Genomic DNA, 27,166 nt, shown 5'->3' on the forward strand with positions numbered 1-27,166 from the left:
GGGGGGACAGAAGAAAAAGAGATATAGAAAGAGAGAGCAGCTTCTAACTATGGCCACACAGATCATACCCACATTCCTGTCTTTCTTAACCTTTAAATAAGCAGTTGAGGGAATAGAGCCACCGGCTCAGGGTGACATGTACTGATCTCAGCTCTGCTGCTTCCTCATTGGCCAAGGTGTGCTCAGTAGGCGTGGATGCCATGGAGGACAATTTCACCATCCAGCAGCTGTTATCAAGGGAGGAGGTGGAGACCCTGGAGGACGGAGGGGTCAGTGCTCCCTCTAGAGGGGGAAAGATGGGAGTGCGGAGGAAGCGGTCAGCCGGGGCCCTGCGGTCCTGCTGGACTGAGGAGATCAGCAACATTTCTCCAGGACAGAGGGAGTTTGGACACTTCAACTCATGGACAGTGAGTGGGTGATATATCTGGAGCCACAATGAAATTAGCACAGTGTAATGTTCAAGCCACAGTGCGTTAAAGGCTGTCATTAAAAGGTCATTTTCATTTAAATCTTTCAATATTCATTTGACATCATTTAGCTTGATAACAAAATACTTGAAAAATGATAAATAAAAAACACTCGACATACAGTATTAAAACCTTTACTCGGACATGATACAACAAACAGAAACAAGATTTAGAATTAATGACTGAAAAAGTATTCATATTTTTTTTTCTTCTTTCAATCCCCGAAGCACACGACAGTCACTCAGCTCCATGTGTACGACGGAGTCGGATACAAACAGGACAAAGAACTGACACGAGAGAACAATACAAAAAATAAGGGTGACATATTCCACTTCTGATTTTACAGTTCTTGCTTTTGTTTAATACTTTGTCGCCTAATAAACAAAATATGAATATCATAGCTGGAGAAGAGGGAGACAGGAAACAACACAAAGAAACAGCGTGAATTGTTTTTTCAAGGTGAAGAAGAGCAGACAATTAAGGAAGATTTGAGTTCTACCAGAAAATAGGTTTTCTTCTTGAGCGACTTAACGACACCTGATCCGAGTCGTGTTTCAGTCCTTACCCCTCCTTTTTCTCTTTGACTTCCAAATATCATCACACCATGATCATCAACCTCCTCTTTAACGTGAGCAATCATATTCCTTCCATCAAGTTAATACATGTAACCAGATTCTGCTCAGAGGCGCCTCCTGCAACCAGACCTCTTCAGGCCTTTGGTTCCCCTCATGTTCTAAATGGTGGTATCCAGCTGCAGCCACATGTGACTGACACAGTAGAGCAGGCCTAGGCTATCCCTGTTTTAACCGTTCCCTATTTGCATTTCAGTCATATATACATTTCCCTGTGTCATGGAAACAAGAGCATACGTTTTAAGGGCCGGGGGGGACCCTATAAAAAAAAAGCACCAATGAACTGCTTGAGCACCAAGAGGGGGCCACACACTGGTGCACTACTGTCTCCAGCGAACAGCCCTTCCCCTCTCCACACAAACTGTCACTCCGATCCTCTTAGGGTCCCTCTTTAGTATGCACTACACAGCCTAAGGTTAGCACACACTCTTTAGTCTGCTGCACAATTAACACAACATACATGACAAACAAGCACAGGGGACTGAGGCCCTGCATTAAAAAAGAAGAAGCCCAAATTGGCGTACAGATTGGCAGTGATAAACCAGTGAGGGTGGTTCCAAGGCGGCATAGCACACACTGCCTCAATGATCATAATGGGATAGGCCTGGGCTCCAGAGGGCCTGTGTCAATAGGTACAAATGCCGCCCTGATATCTACTCTATACACGATGATCAACTCTTCAGTCACAGCCAGCAATCGTATTAAAAAAAGCATGTTTAATCAATGTCCTTATTTTCAGAAAGCGATTCATTTCAAAATGCGGCGACAACAATACTGCTACACAGTCAAAAGGTCACAGCATGCGTCTGCCTTGAGTGCACACCGTTGCAACGATAAACATTTGTGGGCGGCGCGGTGGGATATAGCGGTCTCCCGTGGCGAGCGCGGATCGTCGCCGCCATCAAGTAAAGTAAGAAAAGAGGGACACGCGGCACCGAATCCCTTCCTTACAGCTCTCCAATGATCGTCCCGAGGAAAGCTTCACATCCTTTTCAAAACAGTCCAAGAATAAGAGGATTATTTTACAAAAACCTTTCCAATGCAAAGCCAAGTTCAGCTCAGTGAGTGGATGAGCATTTGTTAGGTTTAAAGTAAAGCAGTGGAGACGGGGTCAAGTGGAGGAAGGGAGGAGGCCCTCCAGCTTGGCTCCTCTTCCTCTGTGCATCAAGTCTATCATCACACCGCACATCGCCACCAAAGCTATATTATCTGCCAGTCAAAAGGCGTGGCTGCAGACAGATTCATTACACATGTGCATACAGCATACACATGCGGCCACACATACCCTATAACAAATGTTAACAAATAATTAATACCCAGCCACCAGCTCTCGCTCAAACCACCGGCCGGATCAGCAGAGCTTAGCATTCAGAACCTGCACGGACTTCTTCTCAAATGTGCATCAGTTCATCATTCTCTTAATGACATACGCTCCTAGTGCAATGTTAAGAAATATAGAAATTGGTAATTTTTAACACATTGCTGTTATTTATATGGGGGATGGGAATTCTAAATCCTTTCACTGCCAATTCACTTCTGTAACAGATAAAGCAACAATGTGCAGCAATTAGCAAACTGTCACTTCTTGATGATTCTTGGCATTTGCTCAGTCAGCTGTGGACATGACTGGTTTCATGATTCCCATCTCCAGGTATGAACATGATGCAGGAGAACTCCAAACACTAACATCCTGCACACATGCCAAAGCCAGCCTACTCTCTGAGAGACACGAAGGTTGCACTCACATTCATTCCAAACTGCCTTGGGACAGCTGTCCAGATCACAAAGCTCAGCGTTTGGTGGCCACATATTCCTTGTTCACTCAAGTCAAACAACTCAGACTGCTAGTTTAGGCTAATCTGAACACTCCAGACACTAAAGCACTGAGACCACACGGCATCTGAAACAGTGCAAGAATGCCCGTCACCTAAACCATAAGCGTGGCACCAGCTTGCGTTTCCTTGCAGACACTCCAAAAGGGTCGACTTTTGTCTACATGTAGGGCATTAACAGACATCAGGAGAATACTTCATGTGATGAATGCACGGATGGAGAACTGAAACAACACTTCTATGGTTAGACCAACACACTGACATTAAACAAAGCCACCTGTCTGACAGGTCATCTAACTGCCAACCTCTAATCCGCATTTCATGGGGAGGCTAAGGGTCCTCTTTCAGAAGTATTTGGACTATCTGCAGGGCAGGAAACTCGATGCTAATTCTGGTCAAAGTATTTCACCTTCCCTTTCATCTTTTCACCAGCCTAACTGATTTCTAAAATACAAGATACACTGGCTGTGTCATGTGGAGTACTACGATTTGTCAGCCACAGTCAAAATGTACAAGCTGGTGTTCATTTTCCGTAGTTTGCAATAACACAAGGGGTCGTAAAGTAATAATAAAAAAACTCTACAAGGGAATCCTGCATCCTAAGAAGAAGGTTCAATAAGTGGAGAATGATTTTCCTGTGTACTTGCATACTTTGTTTGCATTGATGTGAATGTGCAAGTTTTGAACTAAAAGTATTATTTAGCACCTGGTAGAGGACAGCTGTTCTTTTCCCTGCAGAATGATACTGTAAAATATATGTTGCTAGTTGCTATTAATTGCGGGGAGTATTCCTAACAGAACACGTTAAATATGAACATAAAAGGTAATCAATTTGTGTGAGACCCCAGTATTGCTCCCCTTTGAGCATGTGTACATAGATGACCTCATAGTGTATCTCCTGATCATGTGGGAGCTGCATTTCATATTTCACTGTGACGCTTCAGATTCAGTTGCACACACATTTCAATCACAGTAAATGCCAAGTGCCATTGTCACTGAAATCCAGCCAATCAATTACCAGGGACAACAGGAAGCATTGGCAGCAGATGAGGCAAAAGCAGCAGTGAGGTGTGGCGTGGCCCTGGGCTCAATAATAATAATGTCTTGTTGATGTCCTTAATGCTGATGTTGATTCAACAGCAACAAATTGAGCTTTTTAAAAATTTGACATATTTCACATTCACATTGACTGTGAACAGGCCTTTGTTTCTACACGAATCCTATGTTTTTCTTTTTGTAGTATTTACATCAACTGTACAAAAGTTGCAAGCGTTGAGCCAATACACACCGAATAAAGTTTCCAAAGTTGCAGGTAGTAGGATTTCCATTATATAACTGATATCATTGCTGCATTACATGAACGCGACACGCTAGTTATTCAGCAAGGTGCATTGTTTACCAGACTAGATTCACATCCAGCAATCCTTCATGAGGAGCAGGGCAGCAGAGAATTGGACTGATCGATGATCAGGTGAAATGTTGCATTACTGCTAATTTGAAATAATTTCATCTGGTCTTAACAATTCTTGCTGCTGCTCTTAGTGTAGCTCTTCTCTTTGAGTCTGGTTTTACATAGGGGACCGGGAGCAGCATCCTAAATACAAAGCTGTGAGATGCAGACACTTTTTGATTTTCTTCCAATGGGCAGTTGATGTAAAGAAGATATTTTTGGAGCATCGTATCCGAAAAATAGACTGTCAGCTCGACGGGGTGTTTTGACAGGCGATCATACCGGCTCAACTGTTTCAAAGAGATCAGTCCCAAACGTCCTTATTGTCTGAACAGGAAGTGGGCAATCATTTAGCATGTTCTATAATAAATCATCACATCTGATTCAACAATGATGCAATAATGACAACATCCTACACATAGTAGCTTCAAGGTCATCTTAGGCGTCTGAGAATAGATGGTCATTTCTAGGAAACAGGAACATTTACACGGTAACAATTCACAAAAGTGCAGAAATGACCACCAGCAAAAGGAGGATTTGGGAGAAAAGGAGATACAAGAAACTAGGATTTAGTTATGCAGGAAGCTGTACTTCCTGTGAGCCTCAAAATGATTTCAACCAACTGCCCAAATAGAGAAAAGTAGGAAATCAAATCTAGGAAAAAAATAATAAAAATTCAAGTCATTCTTCTAGTCTTACAAAGCCCACTGTGCGCATCACGGTGGGAGGGACGCAGCTCGTCTTTAGACAAAGTGCTCCCACTCCCCTTTTCCTGGATTTCAATGCAGTGGAAAAAGCTCAAATTTCATGAGTACAGTACTTCAAAAAAGAAACTCAAACCAGTTTCAGCATGAATGAATATATATATATATATATATATATATATTTAAAAAGCATAAAATATTTCAATATTTACGGGATTGGATGAACTCACTGGGAGGCTAAGTCTGGCTGATTGTTAAGGGACACCTCCTGACCAATCAGAAGTGATGATGATGGACAGTTGATTGAAATGCTAAGCACCGTATGTTAAGCTAAAACCATACATGAACAACTAACCGGATGGTGAAGGATAGAATATACAGAGGTGCAGCTAGCAGTGTAAGATATTACCAAAGTGAAAATGGGGAAGGTTTACCAGTTACGCAGAAGCAAAAACCAACAGAGAGATGAAGATGTGAAAACTGAAGGCTAACCTCAAATTAAGACATGTACTGTATATGTGTGACAAGAAGGGGGGATATATGTGTATATATATGTGTGTGAGAGCCGGTACATTAAAACCAGCAGGTGCTGCAGTTAAGCCAGGCTCGTGGAGAGGAGCCGTAGACCCGATGTGGGGGGGGCGTGTTGGTGATCCTGGTGTGCATCGGATCCTGAGGGACCGAACCTGGCTCCTCTAGGTGAGCTGGTGAGGCGCCTCCAGCATCTCCATCAGGAAGGTGTCGATAGGCGTGTCGCCGATCAGCTTAAAGAAGAACAGGTGCTCCAGGCACTTCAGACCAATGGAGCGCAGTGCAGGGAGCCGGAGGAGGAGCTTCGCAAACCTGCACGACAGAGGGAAGCGGGAGAAGAGCAGAGTTAGAAAGGATCTTAGAACGTTCACCGTTGGAAAACGTTACCTGGGCGTAAAACAATTCATCATCTCCTGGCCTTCAGTCAGCTGCCCTGGGCTACATCTTACTTTTTAGTGTAGAACTCCAGAGTGAAGCCCCCTTTCTTAAGACCATATAGCATTCATTAACTCCATTACATTTCTACAAATCTTTTTATAGTGAGTTTAGAACATGGAACCTAGCTAACAAACTATGGGATGAATAGAGACCATAAATAATTTGATCCGGTGCCTAACAACTGGATAAAAGAAAAGTGATAGAAAAGATAATTATTTAAGAAAACACAAACCTTAAAGGTGGGGTAGGTAAGTTTCAGAAACCGGCTCGAGTGCACTAACATTTGAAAGTACGCAGCCGAAAATAATCCGCCCCTTCCTTCAGACTTCCTTACAGAGCACCTCCTCCAACACACATGAACGTGACGTCAGCAGACTGGTGAAAGTGGCCGCCTGTTGCTGGCGAGTCATTGAAGTACTGCTGCAATGCACGCCCAATGACAGCACGCCCAATGAGGGCACGCCCAATGAGGGCACGAGATACATTTGTGCGTACACGAGATGGAAGGCTGACAGACAGGGCGGCAAACCAATTGGTTGTACTTTTTACAGTATTACGGCTTCTACAGATGACATTTTTTTATGGATTTTTTGTCAAAGCACTTCAGATATTCATTGCTATCGGGATGTTAAGAGCATTCCATGGAATATAACAAAAAGTGTATCTCGAGCCGGTTTCTGAAATGTACCTACCCCACCTTTAAAGAATGGGCACACTGCGCCTTTTAAACTTACTGTTGCTAATCTGAAAGGAAGGGATTCAGCAAGGGCATAGTTTATATCTCGCCTCAAATGTTTCCATCAACACATTATGGATGATATCATTTGGTCTTGTGGCTTCTACCGGAGCGTATTCCATCTTTCCATCATGGCTTAGGACATAAAACACAATCTCCTTCTATGATCTGAATGGGACGTGTACTTCCAGAGCCTCACTGTTGAGCTCTGTGTGTGCGATCCTACCTGCCCTGCTGATCGGGGTATTTCTGTTTGCAGTAAGACTCGAGCGATGCGTACACCCTCTCTCTCAGGAGCTCCACCTCACTGGGGATGGACAGACCCTTGGCATCTTTAGATGAAAGGAGAAATGTACATTAACATTATCTCTGTACTGGAATGAAACACATTTGACACGTTTGCCATTTAAAACGCGATATTAGGTGATTTTCAACATTCTATCTGTCCGTTTACCTGGGTTGAAGAGGATGATTGCTCGAAGGCACCCGAGCTCTGTCTTGTCCATTTGCATGTCTCTCATCTTGCTTACAAGCTCTGTCAACACCCTGCAGAGAGGAGAGGAGAGGAGAGATGAGGAAAGGAAAGGAGAGGAGAGATGCAGGGGGAATCCCAGTTGGAGACAGGAGGACAATCCCAGATTAGGGAAGAAAGAGGAGTTAAGAGAAATGACGGGAGATGGAAAAGAGAGCAGAGAAAGCAATAAAAACAAGAGGAAGAAAGGGAGGGAAAAGGGTAAGAACAACCATTCTCTATAATCACATTGTTATTAATGGTTACATCTCAATGTAATGATTTTTTGTTTAAGCTAGTAAATGTATGGCTGAACTGCTGGTTCTGCAGGAAAAAAGAAAACATACAAGTTAAAGTAGAAGTTCAAACTGGCCAGGGTAGCAATGATTGTGCTTTTTCCTTTATCACCTTTGTGATATTTTAGCTGTGTTAGAAAATGTTTGAAGTGTTTTGCTGCCAAAGTACAGGGACCCAAATCCTTGATTTTAGGGAACATATCATTTCAAATTCAAGGATCCATGCCCAAATTAGGGTGGGTCACGAGTTTGGTAAAAAAGAAATATGTATTTTAAAATCTGTATTAACACGAAGTTCTGACAAACACTGTTACATGATATGTGTTGCTGCAAGAGGGAAGACTTGGCCAGAGCGAGGGACTGATCAAGGCATTGCGGTTGTACTTTAATGTCACATTCATTCTTAAAAATGCTTCACAAATGCTGAAACCTAAAGAAGTAAGATGTTATTCCAGAGCAAGGCATACAAAACATACCAAGGTAAAAACACAACACATTCTCATACAGAAACAAAAGAGATTCAGATACGGTAAAGTAATGCCAGTTAGGCAATGAGTGCATATTCAATCTTTTATCCCTACTTCTGTTCGCATGCCTTTAATATGGAGAACTTGAAGAGTAAAGCATAAGAAGTGATGGCCACCAGAGACAGTTGATTTGCCACTTATCATCAGCAGCTGACATTTTAAAAGCCAACTCCCACAAAACCACGTTTTTTTTAATTCACACACAGGACCATGCAGGGCTCGACATTATAAATGGCCCGCTGGCCCGGAAGCACTATTTAGACACCCCCGGCCAGCATAACGTACTTTCCACTTGCCCGCGATGGCCATTAAAAATATTGCTTTAAAAAAAATGTTGACTAGCAATTTAGTTAAATTGTTTCGTTTATCAACGCTACAACATAGCGTTTCGTGAGTCGGTTGTCGTTGTTGGGTGAAAAGCAAACAGCTGTTTGCTGCGGAGCGCAGCGCGAGCAGGCTCCCGTGAGGGCGCTCCTTCACTACAGACTATCGCGCCACCTAACCATTCGCCAAAATGTTTTTAACACCAGCGGTAACCGGCCAAGCGCCGGGCAAAAAACAATCTTCAAATAAAAGAAAGTCACCGGAGGAGTTAAAGGAGAGTGAGAAGAAGAGGGAGAGAAAGTTTCAGCCAGCTTGATCGATGGAGTTGGCTTCTAGTGGTGCAGTGACGCGTCCTAAAACCCTTTTATGATCTATCGATTAGATTTATGATTAGAAAATTATAAAAGGGTAGACATGTGGATATTATCCGGCTGAAAAAACGTGCATTTATCAAACAGGTTTGTTTTCCACAGACCTTATTTCCAGCTATTTTCCAAAACCCTGTGGAGAAATTCCATTGCTTTTTGTCGAGGGAACCAGCAGCTTACTTCCTGGTTTTAGGACGTGTCACTGCACCTCTCAATATGATGCCAGTATAAACAAGGTCTTCTGTCGGCTCTGTACATCAATGCCGACCTATGCTGACAAGTAAGTGAAGAGTAGACCATATAAAGGTATTGGCTTTAGGGAAATGTCCCAGCAGTTTAGGATAATGAAGGCTCTAATCAAATCAATTACATAGCCATTACATATCTAACTCCTAATGACAGGAAGGCAGAAAGCGCATTATACTAATAATAATACTCATAATTATAGCAGACATTTTTTAGCAATGACTACAATATCATTATTTTAATAAACCAAATATGAACAATTGAGGAAAATGAGGAAGAACTGATGATTCAAATGTTGTAGTACAAGTAGTAATGTAGTTAGTGCATAAATTACTATTGCAACAAATGTGTTAATTTTCTTCATTATTAGTCGATTTGTTTTGGACGAATGCTCCGGGCCAGTGGTTACAATGGTGGGGCCAGTGACAATACAAGTCCACCGGCCCGGAAGGCCAGTGGCTTTTTACCCTTAATGTCTACATACAGTTTTTTGATTTATTTAAGTTGCGATAATGGAGGATTATGAGATTAAGTGCACCAAGAGGGTATTTCATTAATGTTGTTAAAAGTAATTATAGGACAGGCTCAACGGTGAATCAGGGCATTTAAACACACTCTGACCTCACGGTGTGAAACCGTGTCCTCCACTGGAGTTCTATAGTATTTTTCCCACACTAAGGCCCTGGAAAAGATAGCCCACACATTTTGATTTGCTCTTTTTGGTCTGGTAAGGCTCAAGAATCATTTGGTCTGGTAAGAAGAGGCATCGGCAAAACCATAAAAAATAGTCTGCAATTGCATGTGTCAAAGCCACAAACCAAATATGGTGCTGAATACAAATTTAAATCTCAGTGCTACTTTTTGCCACCATGACCTTAACCACACCCATTTTGTAATCAGGTCAAAGAAATCTTAGTAAATGTTCAGATAAGAATCTTTGAGCAGACACCGGCTGCCTTCTGCAAAGCAGCGGAAAGCCTGAAAGCATCAACCTGCGAGCTTTGCTTCTGTGTTTGTTTCAAGAGGAGGGGTTTAAGGAAAGTGTTTGTGTAGTGGCGTAATTACCTGTCAAATATGGCCCCAACCTCGGCATTGTGCGCCCTGTGTATTCAATCACAATGTGTTATTACAATGTCATTACACAGTTAGATTGTTATTACATTGCTTTCTTTTTTCTGAGCTCTTCAGAAAGTCAGTGCTTACTTATGATTTCATTTGAAAAAATGTCAGTGGTCCAAACCACTTTCTGTATGTATAAAACTGTTTTTAAAATAGTTTGTCATGGGGATCATTTGTTGTGTCTCGACTCAGTTATCTTGTACCTGTACCTACACATCTAATGGACTAAATGTGGACCTCTGATAAACATTGATCCATCATAATGTGGACTTAGATAAGGGACCAACTACAGTATATTTAAATGTTATGAGGAGGTTAGGATAAATAAAACGAGCCAAATGCATAACAGCAAAAACAAAGTTATTTAAAAGTTAAATACTATTAACCCCTCAAGTTTGTAAGTGTTCCTTGCTAAATCACAATACTTCATAAAAGGTAACTTAAAGTCCAACTGATTATTACGCTTACAAATGTTACCTGTAAATTGTCCTGTGCTTTCCTTTGAGAAGGTTCCTTTCTGGTATCGGTTTACATTGATAGCAACCTTATTTCAATATAGCCAATCAAATCATGCATAAAGCAGTTTCTGGGTCATTATATTAAAGGCAGAGCAGACGGTCACATTGAGCCAGACAGAAGCCTGCTGCACAACACAAGAGCCACACACTTTGAGCAACTCACAACCCACATTAGCATTCTTATCCTACTAGCACACTAAAACATGGCTTTAGCTTCTTTTAACGAGCGACGAAACAGGAGATTGTAGTACACTTATTCATCCATAAATAAATAAAATATATATTATACATTTGAAGATCATGTTATTATTTTGGACTATATGGTTGATTCCAGTTGGACTTTAAGCAAGGTCAATTAACTGTGGCTATGTCTGAAAAAGAGAGGCTTGAGGTGCAAAATGCACAAAAGTGAAACCGGCAGCTTGTAAATCAAGAAAAAGAGAAAAAGCCCAATGGGTCAGATAAGAGATGTGCGTGCTATCTTTGACATTGCTTGACTTTTTTCAGAATGTTACTGGTTGTGAATTTGGGGGTAGTTGTGGAGACAAGAGAGCCCCCTGCGTAGAATGACAAAGGTAGTACATACCTACTCTTTCCAGTTTGTAAATTGTTGAGTTTTTTTTATAGTTTTGCGTCTTCTCTTCGCTCAATATTTATTGCAAAATATGTTTCTGTTGAGTGGTTGCGGTGTCTGAAAAAGTAGTTTAGTACGTGTGTTGTTTGGTTTAATGTTACTGCACTTGTGGGTCAACCTTGTCAGAAGTTTACCTCAAGTAATGCAAAGGAAATACGTTCTGATATTTTAAAATGTACATCCTCCACAGTTACATAGGATTCCGTGGCTTGAAATAGAAGCCGACACAAAAGGCTGCTGCTAATAGAGAGCAGTGCTTTGAGAAAAATGAAAAGGTGTCAGAGGGAAATGATAAGGCTGCTTGCCATAGGCCTAGTTAGCTTGCTGCAGGACAAAAGGCAAAGGTATCATTTTGAACTATGTAAAAACTGTGCAATAAACAGTGAAGTGACACATTGTGATAGAGTTGGGGTTTGACAGAAGAAGTCAAGGTAGGTGATAACAAAGGGAACAGAAGAATGTTTCACTCAAAGCAGAACATTTGTATTGAACACTGTCGGTGCAATCTACCCCTGGAAGATTCCAACAACTTCCCATTATCACATTAACCAGCATTTGTTAAAATCAAAAGTGTTTATTTAACTCTGCATAAAAACAAAAATATATATATTTTTTTGTTGTGATATCTTTATTCTTTTTTATTTAAATGTCATTAACATGCAGTATCACTTTTAAAGTAACACATGATGGTTGATGTGAAATGCAGAAGGCTGAAGAGGCCATGGCGGTAATAACGGTTATGAGATGTTTTCTGTTGATCATGGAATTAGTATACTGGGATCACAACAAGCTTGTTTTAGATTACTGCACATATTCTTATTTCATACTTTATATTCTATAATTCATTACATTCTATTTCGCTGTAAATTACTGCTTTATTTTATTGCCATTTAACTATATTTTATTACAGTGTCCTTAAAGATTTCTTGTTTTGTATGGAGATTCTTTGTTTTATGTTTTATGTCTGCGCCAGGACATCAAGTCAAATTCCTCGTATGTGTGAACCTACCTGGCAATAAACCCGTGTCTGATTCTGATGACTCTAGATTCAGTGTACTTAATGCCACCAAATATATACCCATGGCCTCTTCAACAATCTGCACAGTAATGGGATTCAGTAACATATTTTAAAGAACTTTAAGGGACACTCCTATTATTTATTCACATGTTAGTATTACATAAGCCAGCCGTTATCACGTTATCAAACGCTGCAATAGGTGCTATGCCACTGTGTGTGTGTGTGACCATGCATGGCTATGGGTAAGCATTAGTCACCGGCGTCCGCAGCATGCGCTGTCACATCCAAAGCAGAACACAGCAGCTGCAGCCAACCAGACATGAGGACACAATAAGTTCTTACCCCAGCCACTAATGTAGCGACACCTGAGTAATTCATATGGATAAATAAAAGGCACATATTGTTTTTTTTATTCATGAAGCTCTCAGGATTGATGTGGATTTACAAGGTGATTTCAAAAAGGAGAATGAGGATATCACCTGATTCTTAGGGTCAATCTATTTTAGGCCTAAAGTAGGTGGTCCTAACACTGTTTAGGGACAGATCTTTTCTGAGAGGAGTAAAAAAGCCTTTAAGAAAGCACGTTTCTATGGTGGCATGTCCTCTCCAGTTGGGTCAGCCACCCAAACTTCTGAATGCTGGGAAATCACTGATGTTCCTGTCAAAGTGACACTGTTTGTGCATGTATGCGTTTGTGTATTACCTGTCAAAGATGGCTCCGACGCCTGCACTGTGAGCACTGTTCCTGTGGACATGCAGGCCGGTGGCCAGCAGAATCCCGTCCTTCACCGAGATGGAGCGATGGGAGAACGATGCAATCAGAAGTTCATTCCAGCCTGTTAAAGAGTCAGTGTCTCAATTAGGGATGCTCCGATCGATATCGGCTGATATTCACTCTCGGCCGATCGATCGGGGCTCTCTATAAAGGCCGACCAGGAGAGCCGATCACATGACGTAAAATACATGACACTTTTCTCTGTGCGCGGCAAAACCAGCTCGCCAAAATGGCTTCACCGGTCTGGCAGTATTTTAAGGTGTCAGAAAAAGACAATAAAATAGCGGTATGCAACGTGTCTGAGCAGAAATCCCTCGTGGTGGAACGCAACAACGACAATTTAATACCACAAATCTCATTAGACATTTGAGATTTCCTCTCGTCAAAGAATACAGCGAGTATGAAAGGCAAGCTAGCGCCAAGTCAGTAAAAACTCTGTCATCCACTCAGTTGACAGTTAGTGACACATTTAAACGGCAGGAACCCAGGGTTTCCCACACATACTTTACTCGTATATTTCGCGACCCATTTAGGTTTGTAAATTATTATTATTATTTTTAAATTGTATTCGTCCGTGACCACGACGCCATCTGCGATCGATTAACTTGTGGACAATGATCCCTCGCTCTACGCCCCCTGTACCCAGTCCCGGACTGGCCATCGGGAGGACCGGGGGGTTTCCCGATGGCCTGGCCTGTTAAGTGGCCTGCCTCACACAGGGTGACTGGCTGTCTACATGATGTGGCCTGCCGACATGGCCACTGTCATACAGATCATAAATCAAAGCCCTTGATTGGTCTCCGTGTGTCATTCAAGCTCGGGATAACCTCAGCTCAGGTGAGGTAAAGGTAAAAGTTACGTATTCTGGTGAGACCAGGTTGAGAAATGCGTGTGTGCACCACGACAAAGGAGCCTCATTCACTTTACATTGGGGTTGTTTCCGTGGTGCAGACACGTACATGTAGCAGAGTCCGTGACTCCACCACGTGTTAAGGAGTCGTGGTGGAGTCACATATTCTGGTGAGACCAGGTTGCAGGTAAAGGACTCACTGAGTGTTTAGATAGTTAACTTAGTCTAAGTTCTCAGTGGGTCTCAAACGGTTTGGTCACCATTTATATAAACACATATTTCCATTTGAGGGGGGAGTGATTAGTCAAAAAGCATGAATAATAAAAAAAAAAAGTTAACTAGGTGAAAAAAGGAAAGATACACTTTTAAAACTTGTTGAGAGCTAAAACTAGTCTTTGCTGCTGCCTCAAAGAGGAGCAGGGGGGAGAGAAGGGAGATAAGGGAGAAAGGTGAGGCTGATTCAGGAGCCCAGACATACACAACTATAAATGAACCAAAAATAAATAAATAAGTTTCAGTGTTTTTTTCATATTGGAAATGGGATGTTATTGGTTATGGCCATGTTCTTATGATTATTGAAATGTATACAGTTCTGTTTCATATAGGTGTTCCCATAGATCTAGTCTCTTTATCTTCCCCTCAAAGTGCACCAGATTGATGCATTTAACTCCAAAATGTAAAACAAATCTTACCGGGGGGACGGCCCCACTTAAGATGTCATGGATCGGTTCCTAAATTTACAATTTTTTTTAAATAGTAACCCACGTCCATATGTTTATTTGTGGGTAGTACATTTAAACTATAGGGCTATCACTATGGGCCCTGCCTGTACCTGTTCGCTCTGCCATCGCTTGAAGGGTCTGCTAACAAGCGACCAACAGAAAGGTTCATGTTAATGTTGTTGCACATCACCTCTATTTTATCTACCTCTGGAACAAGCTAATCTAATTATAAATATATTTATTCTTCACAGTCGGGTCACTCATTACTGGATCAGCGAGCTGCATGAGACGGATACTGACAGGCTGTCACGGAATGGAGAGGGAGAGAGAGAGGGGGAAAGGGAGAGAGAGAGGGGGAAAGGGGGAGAGAGAGGAAAAGAGAGCGCTTCCGCTCATTCTCCCGTGTTATTAAAGTTAATGTAAACTTGAATAATGTACATCATTTGAATGTAATAATTATGTTGGTTGTTGTTTGTGGAAGCGCATCATGTATTTAAACATTTATCTGAACTTTTCGATCCGTTACGATTATAAACTGAAGCAATATAAAAATGATCCCCATTAACTGAGTTTTAAACGTCACTTTAAATGGAAGATCCCCAAAGCCCCCACCCACCCTATGATCGGATCAGCGATCGGTATTGGCCGATACTGATTCTGGTGATCGGACCCAAAAACACCGATCGGAGAATCCCTAGTCTCAATATTTCTAGTGAAATAAAAGTCTAAATATTCTACAGTTTTTTTGTTTCATATGCTTCACATAACAAAAGTATTGTTCAAACCCTCTCATTTGACATGGCTGTAGGAGACCATTAAAAAAAAAAGTATTTCTTTAGTACTGAGTCCTCCAGGTTTTTTGAGATTATGGACACTAATATTTAGTTTTATATTTTGAAAGAAAAAGGCAAAGACATACACCAGATTGCCTGAAGACTTCAACAAAGAAAGCAATATGATAATAGTATAATGTGTGTGTATATATATAACAAATATAACAATACAGGGTTTACTACTTAATCTGTTAGGTTTTTAAATGTGAAATATTGAATTTACATTACAAAAGCAGTGTTTGTCTGACATTGTCTAATGTTTTTAAGGTCATTAACATAAATTACTCAGACCAACTGCTATAAGGAATCACATTGGTATTAAAGAACAATTTGATGGAGGAGCGCAAAACCCCGCAGTAATTGTTGTTTTGTAACGCAACCATTTCATTGTTTCCCCCCCCCCCCTATTTATTTTCTTTATACATGTTCCCTGTACTGTTGACACTGCTTTGTTGAATTGGAAAATATAAAAACATGATTTTTTGGAATCCCTATTGATCCATGAACCCTTGTTGAGGGAGACGCACCTGCCCGCAGCAGGATGACCTGGTCGTCCAGGGCCAGCTCAGAGAAGTGAGGGATCCTCTTAGCCCACTCCACCAGGGTGAAGAGCTGCTTGTCTGCGGCCTGACAGATGTTGGTCACTGGATCGTTGGGCTGAAGAAAGCAGATTTAGAGTTTGGGAATTATTTCCTATTTGAGCTACAAATATAAACTGAAAATCATCAAATATTTGAAAAAACAGTCATTACGAATTTTGCAGAAAGCTCCTCAAATGGACGCATTTTGTGGTTCATTTCCACCATTCAGACTACTCACAGAGCTGCCACCTGAACTTCCATCAGCATGAAGCTCCGTCTTCTGCTCTATAGCCACCTCCGCTTCCAAAATCTTCTCCACCGGCATCTCCTCGTTCACCACGCTAGTCGACTCCACCTCGCCTTCTCGTTCCCTGTTCCTCTGCCGTTCCTCTTGGACAGCTGCAGGGGAGGCGGGAGAGGAGCACAGAGGAAAACAATGAAGGACAAGAAAAGGGAGGAAGAATAGGATGATCAGAGTAAATGTTGGTGGGAAGGATGGGCGAATGCAGGTCAATAGGAAACAGTGAAGGAGCAGGAATGGTACAAAGGTGAAGGAATGGAGGAAGATAGAGAAGAGCATCATTAGAGACAACAAGAAGAACGCAGCAAAATAAAATAAAAGCAGTGGAAGAGGAAATGACTGAAGGACAAGTAGAATGTGCCACCGGACAACCGAATGGAGAAAGAGAGAGGTACACACATGACGATGAAGACGTTGCATACCAAAAGGACAGGGGGAAGTAAAAGTGCAAGACCAGAACAACATAGATGTGAAAACGAGTGAAACAAAATACAAATATATACAATTCATAATAAGTCTCTCATACTATCTTTCATACTTCTTTCAGGCCCACTACCAATATGGATGTAAAGATATTTACAGCAACATTCAGGAGGGACTAACAATCTTAAAGTGAGCAGTTGACCAACATTTAAATAAATAAGTGTATTTCCTTAATCCCTTACACAGATTAAGAGGATTAGTTTTTGTTTTCATGAAGTTCAAGAAAGAAGGTTGCTGTGAAAAGGCAAGAGCAATCAGTTCTACTTAAGTGCATATACCTCCCATGTATAAACCCCCCCATTTGGAAGTTTTGTTGAATCAATCATTTGACAAATTATGGACGGAGAGTTTATCCATTTCTGGATAACTGCATAGGATCTTTTGATATACTGTACGGCTTTTCAGGCGATCAAAGATGATTTGGAGGAATTAAATATGTCATCCTATTTTGTAAAAAGATGTGTTTTTTAAAGTCAACCACCCACACACATCAGTAGACAGAGACTCAGGTCATGTGACTGGCCAGGTCAGTGAAGAACTACAAGTCCTTAAAAATACCAATGTGAACTCCCTTAAGCAATCCAAGCTGGTAGTTGCAGCAGACATGGGGAATCATTTCTAAATGTCAAATAAGTCATTAAGGTACTGTATAATCTTCCAGAGAGCTTTGTAAAGACATGTTTAGTGTTTCGGTCATTTGTACAAACAGCAGCAAACCTATCTTGATTGGGAAAATCTATTTAAAGTGACGTCATTACGAAACATGCACTATTATTCTGATGATTCACTGATTATCAATGTGTCCTGAATCCTGTATGTATGAGCAGAGCAAAGCAATGACTTTATATTATTACACTTGATACCACTGTCATCCTGCATTGGTCAGTGTGTCTGTATTAAGAAAGGAAACGAAAGACGAGCCAGTCGTTTTGAGAAGTAGAATTTTCCGGGAAAGCTGCCTCTTTATAAGAAAACACATCTTGATGGATGAGAAATGAAATTAACATCTATCCTTCCTCTACAAGCATTTAAATATCCATACATAAGAAGGATAATGCTCATGGACAGTAGTATATTTAGAACAGTGCTTCTCAAAGTGTGGTCCGTGGACCACTGGTTGTGCGTGAGCGCCCCCTAGTGATCCGTGAGTATATTGGTAACATTTCACATTTGAAATAAAAAAATTCATTTAAGTTTTCCGCACTCTCGCGGGAATATCTCCGAAATCGAGTGAGCTTAAGTTTCGATTGCATGATATAGCCCAGCGCAACACCTTCATCACACATGTTGCCACTTGTTTGTACCATTTTCAGGCGATTTGTAATCTGTTCTAGAAAAACGATGTGATTTTGGATATTTGTGGAGTTAGGTGGTCCGCGAGTGTTTCTTTATTGGTTAAGTGGTCCTTGGTATGAAAAAGTTTGAGAAACACTGATTTAGGGTAAAGGAGGATGACGAATAAAAAGAGTATGCATTCTAAGCAACCGTCACTGCCTCTGTAAAAGGGTTTTAAAACAATAAGGGAAGGGATTTCTTTGAAAACTGGCAACAAAGTCTGGAAAGACCTTTTAAACTAGCTCCTTTTCATAGATGTCAAATCTCTCTGCTTCTTGCTCACTCATACAGACAGACACACGCCCCTCCCTCCCTCTTCTCCTTACATCTGTCGTTCATCTTGGCCACTACAGAAGGAGGGAGGGGGGGAGAGAGAGAACGAGAGGAAACAAAAAGAGGAAGAGAGGGGGAAAGGGGGTTAGTTTTTGCAAGGCTTACCCACCCTTATCTCCCTCTCTATCACTCTGTACTCGTTCTTTCAATGCACAAAATAATACTGACTTATTGTCAAGCTAAAATAAAAGTAGCCCTGTCATTTGCTAGGGGGTTCATTCCTACTAAAATGATGTAATATAAGAAAGCTCATTACGTGCTACAGTTGGCTCGTACCGACAGCGCCCGACAGATCTTTGCGCCTGCTTTCTTTTCAACATAAAGCGCTATGAGCATGAATGAAAAGGAGCTATATCAATTCACGGGCACTGTCACAACGCATATTTAATTATGGAGTTATGGAGTGGACTACTGATTGGGATAGGAGTTTTAAAGCAGCGCTGGCCGATATTTCAATATGATAATTTATCGTCTTTTAATGGAATCAAATTGTGAGGAAGACATAAATCAAGATAATCTTTTCAAGGGGAACTATTTTTAGCACTGTCCTTTTGTTTTTGCATCATACTTTACTGTTCAGTTAAATGTAATTAACAAACTTGACTCCATCTGGCAACCCTCATTTCACAAGCTTGTCCAACCTCCAGGCTCCATTTCCCCAGAATAAACACAGCACAGGACAGGGCTCTCTCTCTCTGTGTGATAATGGTGGACAATAAAAGGTCCACAAAGAACTCAAATGATAGCTCAAATAATTTGAGTATTTATTTACCTTTTTATTTATTTAGCACCTAAGTTCTTAATTCAATTAGAATAAACTCTAATATATTTTTATATTCTAATTATTCTAATTATAATTTCGTTATGTATAAGGGACAGGCATTTCATAGTTTACTGCACACTGAGGGCCACCAAGGATCCGCTAGTTGTGTCCCTCAGTTTTAGGCAAAAGAAGACTTCTCAAAACACATCTGAAAGAAACCCTACTGGCGTGTCCTGCAGTACCGTTTTAAGTTTTATCGAACAAGCCCCTGAGTTGGGAAAAATTGTTTGAAAGAAAAGTTTGCAAAACGTCCGATTTTCTTATGAGGAAAAGGAATAGTGGGCTTTTTATTAGTAGCAAAAGACCTGAAGATCAAACTTGCCACGGGGAAATTAAACCAAATATGTGTGTATTAGAGAAGGAGCTTTTCATATATGCCCCTCCCCCACAGCTACTATTGGATCCTCTTTAACAAGATGTGGCATATTAGATTCTGTGGTTTATCCGTTTATCACCACAGCAAAGTTAAGAAACCTTTCAAAGACATTTCTGTCAGCTAAATAACTATCATCAATATCAAATACTACTTTAAAACCAACGTTTTCTTATCATAATTTATTTGCAAACACACAGTGTAGTGCATTAAAACCTAAAATGGTGTCCGTGGAAAGGTGAAATGACCTCATTTGTAGGGGTCATGAGCAGAAGGGGCTGAGCACCGGCCATGAACAGGGTGTTCGAAGTGCCTCTGCTCTCTTACCTTCTCTCTTCATGCCCATGGCCAGGCACTTCTGGTAGCGGCAGTACTGGCAGCGGTTCCTCTGTCTCTTATCGACCAAACAGTCTTTACAGTCCCGACAGGTGTAGCTCAAGTCTTTGCGCACTGTGCGCTTGAAGAAGCCTTTACAGCCCTCACAGCTGTAGACACCATAGTGCTTACCTAGAGGATGAGGGAAGGGGGGAGGAAAAGCACCAAAGAAGTAAGACAATAGCAAGGACAACTTGTTTGAGAACTGACATCTTCTAATTTGTAGACAAAGAAGACAATGCAAGGCAAAGAAGGTACAATTGAACTAGTCTATTCACCGGATGATCTGTCTCCGCAGATGGCACAAAGGCGTTTCTGGGAAAGCATCGGCCCTGGGCTTTGGGGCGACAGCTGATTCAAGCCGAACGGAGGTTTCACATCATCTGAGCTGCTCACTGCATGAAGCCCTGACATGGACACTGTTGAATTTATCTGAAAGAATGACAGAGGAAAAGGTCAACACAAATAATAATAATAGATTTATTTTGTTAGTGCTTTTACAGGTGCTCAAAGACGCAGATATAGTGAAAAGAAAAGAAAGGAACAACAAATAAAAGAAAGGAACAACAAATAAATATCTAGTTAAAGTTAAATAATACAAAAACAATCACACATTAAAAGTCAGATTGAAGGTGGTGAGGTCAGTGCAGTCTCTGATGGGTTGTGGGAGTGAGTTCCAGCGGGAGGGGGCAGCGACGGAGAAGGCTCTGTCCCCCCAGGTCCGGTGATTGGTGCGGGTGGGGATGGAGAGCAGGTTGGCTTCTGATGAGCGGAGGCAGCGGGAAGGGGTGTGGTGGTGCAGCAGGTCTGTGAGGTAGGGGGGGGCCTGATTGTTGAGGGCTTTGTGAGTAATGAGGAGGACTTTGAAGTAGGGCTGCTCAATTAATCGTATTTTAATCGCGATTACGATTATGGCTAGCAACGATTACGTAATCGAAGTAAAACGAGTACTTTTTTATTATTACTTTTTTTTTCCAGTTGAATTATTCTTAAAGTTCAGGGTAATCAACTGTTAAAAACACACTGTTCACATTTTTTTCTCTCCTATAAATGGATGTTTTCAAAGTCAATGAATAATCGCATTTAATAATCGCAATTACAATTATTGACCCAAATAATCGAGATTATGATTTTTGCCATAATCGAGCAGCCCTACTTTGAAGTTGATTCTTTGACGGACGGGGAACCTGTGGAGGTTCTGGAGGACAGGAGTGATGTGGTCTCGGGAGCGGGTGTGGGTGAGGAGGCGGGCAGCAGAGTTCTGGATGTGTTGGAGTTTATTGAGGAGGTTGGATGGTATGCCGTAGAGGATGCTATTGCAGTAGTCGAGTCGTGAAGTGATGAATGCATGAATCAGGGTTTCAGCAGCAGAGGAGGAGAGTGATGGGCGGGCAATGTTTTTGAGGTGGAAAAAGGCGGTCCTGGTGATGTGATTGATGTGGTGGTTGAATTTGAGCTGACTGTCGAAGATGACTCCGAGGTTGCGGATGTGAGGGGGGGGAGATAGAATGTGGCTGTAATGGTGAAGTTGAAATTCTGGATGGCTTTGGTACGGGATGGGGGGCCGATGATGATGATGTCTGATTTAGCACTGTACGAAACTAAATACGAAACAGTTTGGCCAGGTTGCTCCTGAGGCCTATACTACGAATCCAGTTCAACATACCCTGGATATGTTTGAGTCATCTGGCTTAACTAACCCAAAACAAACGCGATCTCGCTAAGCGGTGCTACGACGCTGGTTATCAACTCGGTAACTCAAGTCAGGGTTTCTCTCTGTCCGGCTGAGTGCGTGTTCACGTGAAAGGGGCGGGGTTAGCAACATTTGACCAATCACAAACATGGACAAGCGTACTGACAGCGCAGCCTCATACTTCCTGAATGAAAAGTAAACTTATAATATTAGACAAATATGAAGAAGTTAAACTTTAAACATCCATGACTTAAACACTTTATCCAGGATAAAAGCCACATAGCTGCACCTGCAAGGTGAATACAGCTGGTAAAAATAGAAGTGTTTGAATGCGTACATTAACAGGTTTATGATATCACTGCCCCGTCTAAGACACAATCTGACTTTAATTACATTTGACTCGAGTGTTTCGTCAACTTAATGTGTTGCTTAAAATAATACTTCTGCATACAGTATGTGACACTGTGAGTGCTGCATGGCCAGATACGGCTCAAGAAGCTGACACAGATAAGGAAATATATTATACATTATGATGTGATATGAATGATAATGGGATACATCGACGTCTGCACTCACAGTGCCGCGGACTGTACGTAATGTTACTTTGATCCGGTTACTTATGTTGGTGCAGATATTTAAGTAAGCTTTCTTAACGCTAATGTTATAATAGTCAGATTGCTCTGAAGATGGGAGGTGATATTCTATTAATGTTCACGTTCACACAATCAGTTGATTTTTGCCAGCCGTCTTTCCTGCAACGGCAGTTTTTCTGTATTTCTTTTCTCCTGTAATATGACTGGATCGCTTTAAACTCTGCACACTGAGCTCTGATTGGCCAGCAGGCGGTGCTTTCACTGAGTTGATCTCTTATCCTGGTCCGGAGCAGGTTTGCCAAAAATCCGGCTTCATAGTACAGGCCTCTGGTAGACACATTTCTATGATGATGTCTATAATGGAACAGGAAAACAACTGCATGTATGTATGTTTAACTAATATCCTCCAACAGTCCTCTATTACCTGTGGGCTGCTGATGGGGCCGTAGCCTATTGATGGCGTGCCAGGTAAGCAGGGGGAGCCCAATGAAGAGCTGATGACAGAAAAAGGGGAGCCGATGCTACTGATGGGGCTGTCGACCCCAGAGGTGCTGATGGGAGGAAGGGAGGTCATGGAAGCTGCGGATGAGGGAACCAGCGGGGGCGAGCGCTGGCCTGAGGGAGGGGAGGACACAGACGAACTGTCTGGGCTACGGGAGTCTATAAAGAGATGGCAAAAGGGAGAATATGCAAATAGAAAATCCAATCATTAATATCTCATTCATAAATTATAAGGATTTTTGTGTTTGAAATATAGTATAATTTAATACAAATAATTTGGTGCAGAAAAGGTTAAAGCTATAGATTAGAAATATTTATATAATAATAATAATAATAATGGGATTGCACAAATTAAAGTTTATATACAACTAATAATTTGTATATATAACGATCTATCCCTAGTACATTACATTACATGTCACTTGTTAGGCGCTTTTATCCAAAGCCACTTACATACTCGATACTGTGGGCAATCCCCACAGGAGCAATTTGACTTGGTTGTTGTCTGATGTTATCTATTTTTCTTCCTTAAAACAAATTACCGACAGTAACGGCCATGTAAATACTTATCAACTCAAATGACACAAGGAATTGTGGTTTAAACTTGACATTTCTTTCCATTGTTTTGTTTTTTAATGTATTTTTGAAGTCAAGGTGCATGGCAAGATGGGTGGCAAACCAATGTGTGGCGAGAATGACACCAAGGCTGAAGTCGAATAGTCCATTTAGCTTAGGAACCTTCCTAAAGGAGTGAAATGACCCGGAAGTCCCTCAGTGGCAGCCATGATAAGTGCCGTTCGAATTCTCTAGAATGATGAGAATGATAGGAAAGGAGGTTTCAAACTTCCTTTATAGCCTCCTTTAGCTTAGGAACCACTGGACCTCCCTAACCGACAGGAGAAGCGAAAATGCTGCCCCACAATGCCTTGCAGCCGCAGCATTTGCCGTCACTCAACAGTCGGCCGTTCACGGAAACAACCGATTATGACCGCGAAATTATATCATGAAAGTTACGGTGCTTATTAAGCATTTTAAAACATAGGTGGTAAGTTGCCAAAGTGCTTTGTTTTGAACGTTCATCAGTATTATAATCAAAAAGAGAAACATAAACGTTCGTTTTTACTGAAATTATCAAATAAAGTCAACATTTCACTGAGCTGTGTGGGGTTTGTTCAACTTTTAAAAGATGTTTGAATGGTGATATACACAGTGATAGATGTTAAGGACTAACGTTTATAATAAATACATCTGTATTGATTTTAAGATCTTTAGTTCATACAATCATACGTATTGAGATCATTTGTATTAATGTGGACCGGAGGGAGAGGGTGATGAGCATAAGTTTCACTTTCCTTTTTTATTTCAATTCCAACTTTGGTCATGAAGAATATGTTTCTCTGTTGTCCACGTTCATAAAGCAAAGCAGCAGCATCAGAGCACGGTGCAGAGTCTCCATATGAGTTCGTCGTTCTTATTAAACATCCATGTTGTAGTCCGCTGTATAGAAAACTGTGGTTTCCATAGTTTCCCCACAGCAGCAGACGCACACAATGACGTCTGCTGGCGCATCATAAACACGTCAGATAGTGAAAGTGCATTCGGATTCTCTAAAGTACCGCAGTCTCTTCTCCTAAGTCCTTTTGAATTCTCCTATCCACTATCCCTTAACCCCGTGACGTTTCACTCAGAGGTCAAGGAATAGACGATAGGGTTAGAATTTAGGAGCTGATTTTTAAACTATCCGACTGCAGCCCAACACTTTCATGTTGTTACATTACTTTACTGATGCAATGTCATTGTAAGGTGTTTAGGATCAAGGGTAAATTCAAACTAGACCCATCAGTGAAATTAAACCAGACATCACATTGAAAGCAAGTTACATTAAGATGGCATTTCAAATAATCAAGTTATTAAAATGCACTTTGCTTTGTTTAGATAAATGGTGGGATGTCATCTGTGCCACAACATTACCAACCATTTTCATATGTCTAGTTTAACAACAGTTATGATGTGTAAGTATAATCAGTAAAGTAATAGCTAGAATTCAACATTAGTTAAACATGGGCATTTTTGTTTACATTCATGTTGTTGCATTGCTGATAACAAAAATGAGTGCTGTTATTTTCTCACCTCTACTGTCTCCCATGATGGTGGCTGGATCAAAGGGACTTGTTGGCAGCTACACACCAAGGCGTCTCAAACAGCCTGCTATCAAACTCTAGACCGCGGACTGAGGCCCGGGCCGGAGTTGTTTTGGGAAACCAAAAACGGGTCTGAAATTCCAACACATGAGAGAGCTGCGCATGAGACAATGATGTGGCACAGAGAATGCCAATTTTGCCTTAACATTGTTCGACACAAATTATATCCCTCATGAGTCATGCCATTGCAAGGATATGAGCTATATGCTTGTCAATTTAAGTGCTTCTGTATTTCATAATTATTTTTGGCATTAGATGTGACGTTACAGTAGTAGTTTGCAAAGCTGTCAGCTGCTAAACTCATGGCTAACAAATACACTATGTTTAAAATAAAATAGTAAACATTATAATAACAGCAGAGACTATCTATTTCAACTATGTTCCACGCAGTGAGGAACACGTCCCATTATATGATACAGATGGAGCCTAGACAGAAAGCAACAAACCACCGTTCTTGCAAGCTAACGTTAGCCACTATATAGCTCATAGACTAGCTAACACTTAGATGGGCCAACCGTAAAGCTACGTGACTTAAATTAGCTATCTTTTTTGAATACACAATTCACAATTATACCATATTGCGACATTGTGTTCACGGCAAACGTGTCGTTAAAGTTACATTGTGTTGAATTCATGCTATTTCTGGTGTAAGCTGGCAAACAGGCTAAGTGCTATAGCTAGCTACGTTTAGCCCCCTAACCTAGCGAGCTAGTTAGCTCTGGAGGAGATTTAGAGAGCCAATATTCCAAGAACAGACAATTTTAGAACTGGTTGCTCCACCTATGTCTCATTTCCCTAGACATAACCTAGCTACATGTTGTAAGATATTTTGACGGCAAATAAATACGGATTACTGACGGTTTAGCGGCACAGCTTCTTCGTATGAAAATGTGTGACGACTAGGCCCCGTGTGTGTCTGTTTCTCCCCCCACTTTGCCTCGTAGTCAACCCTCCCTCCCCCTGCAAGGATGAAAACATGATGATGGTGGAGGATTTGGCTTAGTGCTCTCTAACAGTTTAACATTGGCGCTGAATCACTGCAAAACACTGCAGCCCGGGTTGCTTAAAGGCAGAAGAAGGGATGTGTGTGTCTCACATGTCAGTGAGGAAGACGCACGAGGTCAAGAGGTCAAGACAAGTTCAGCTCAGTGAGTGTGTAATTTGCTCAAAAGGTTGTTGGAGGACATTGGTAAACCTGATGCAATGGAAAACAAACAAGTATGATACATCATATTTGTATGATCAGTGTTCAAATAGAGAATGATATCTGCTCATCTTATACTTGAAGCAAACATACAGACTGATGATGACTGGAAGCTGCGGGAACCTTTGTAAAAGCATAAATCGCAGACTAATCCAAAAAGAGGAACAGCCAGATATTGGAAGACATTGGGTTTTCAATAAATTCACATATCGATATGTAGGTTTACCTCAACTCTACCTTTCACTTTATCATGAATTTATATTTTATGTGTGACTGGGTGTAAACTGCAAATGTCTGTTTGTGCTTTATACATTCAATTCTGGCTTTTTTGTAACAGTTTTTAATTGTTAACATCGATATATATATTTTGTCTCGTATCCAGAAGACATCAATTTAAACATTATAAAAAATGTATATCCTCACCATCCAAATAAAAGTACACCTATATTGTGGCAACATATTCATATACATTTGATCTAATGATTTTCACTAGCTAATTGGACAGCGTATTTTAAATGCAATGTCAAGCAAATCCTTCAGGTAAAGATGGTTATGTAAGATATGTAAAATGCAGCATCACTTTTAAGTGTCTACAAACAAAACAAAAAAACAAGGAAATGCATCAATATAGTTTGGATGAAATGTTTTCCTTTTAGGGATGCTGGAAGGGTAGCACAAATTACTGTGACAATAAATAGTACTAAAATCATGTTTGGCCATAGGCATAGCATAGTTACAAGTGTGTTTTTGTAATAATCATTCATTATAAAAATGCGATTATTTATTAAGTTTGTTTTGCATCACCCTGCCTTTTTTCAAAATTGGCAAATAGGAATAAT

General features: G+C 41.0%; 1 protein-coding gene across 4 annotated transcripts; it reads right to left on the reverse strand.

Moving 5' to 3' along the window:
• Nucleotides 1-585: 585 nt before the first annotated feature.
• On the reverse strand, nt 586-26,200 carry rxrba (retinoid x receptor, beta a). Of its 4 annotated transcripts, XM_034094561.2 has the most exons (13): nt 25,982-26,200; nt 25,053-25,195; nt 22,846-23,081; nt 20,414-20,567; nt 20,088-20,267; nt 18,558-18,578; nt 16,351-16,511; nt 16,059-16,188; nt 13,055-13,187; nt 10,128-10,163; nt 7,245-7,336; nt 7,017-7,122; nt 586-5,928 (listed from the first exon to the last, which is right to left on the reverse strand). In XM_034094561.2, the coding sequence occupies exons 2-13, from the start codon at nt 25,066-25,068 to the stop codon at nt 5,781-5,783; spliced, it is 1,413 nt and encodes a 470-aa protein (XP_033950452.1). In that variant the 5' UTR covers nt 25,069-25,195; nt 25,982-26,200; the 3' UTR covers nt 586-5,780. The 4 variants fall into 4 exon arrangements, with proteins under 4 accessions (XP_033950452.1, XP_033950454.1, XP_033950453.1 ...); XM_034094563.2 differs by lacking the exon at nt 10,128-10,163; XM_034094562.2 differs by lacking the exon at nt 18,558-18,578 and having other exon boundaries at nt 25,982-26,198.
• Between the last annotated feature and the right edge of the window lie 966 nt (nt 26,201-27,166).

The sequence above is a fragment of the Pseudochaenichthys georgianus genome, chromosome 11, assembly GCF_902827115.2.
Source record: "Pseudochaenichthys georgianus chromosome 11, fPseGeo1.2, whole genome shotgun sequence".
Taxonomy (NCBI): Eukaryota; Metazoa; Chordata; class Actinopteri; order Perciformes; family Channichthyidae; genus Pseudochaenichthys; species Pseudochaenichthys georgianus.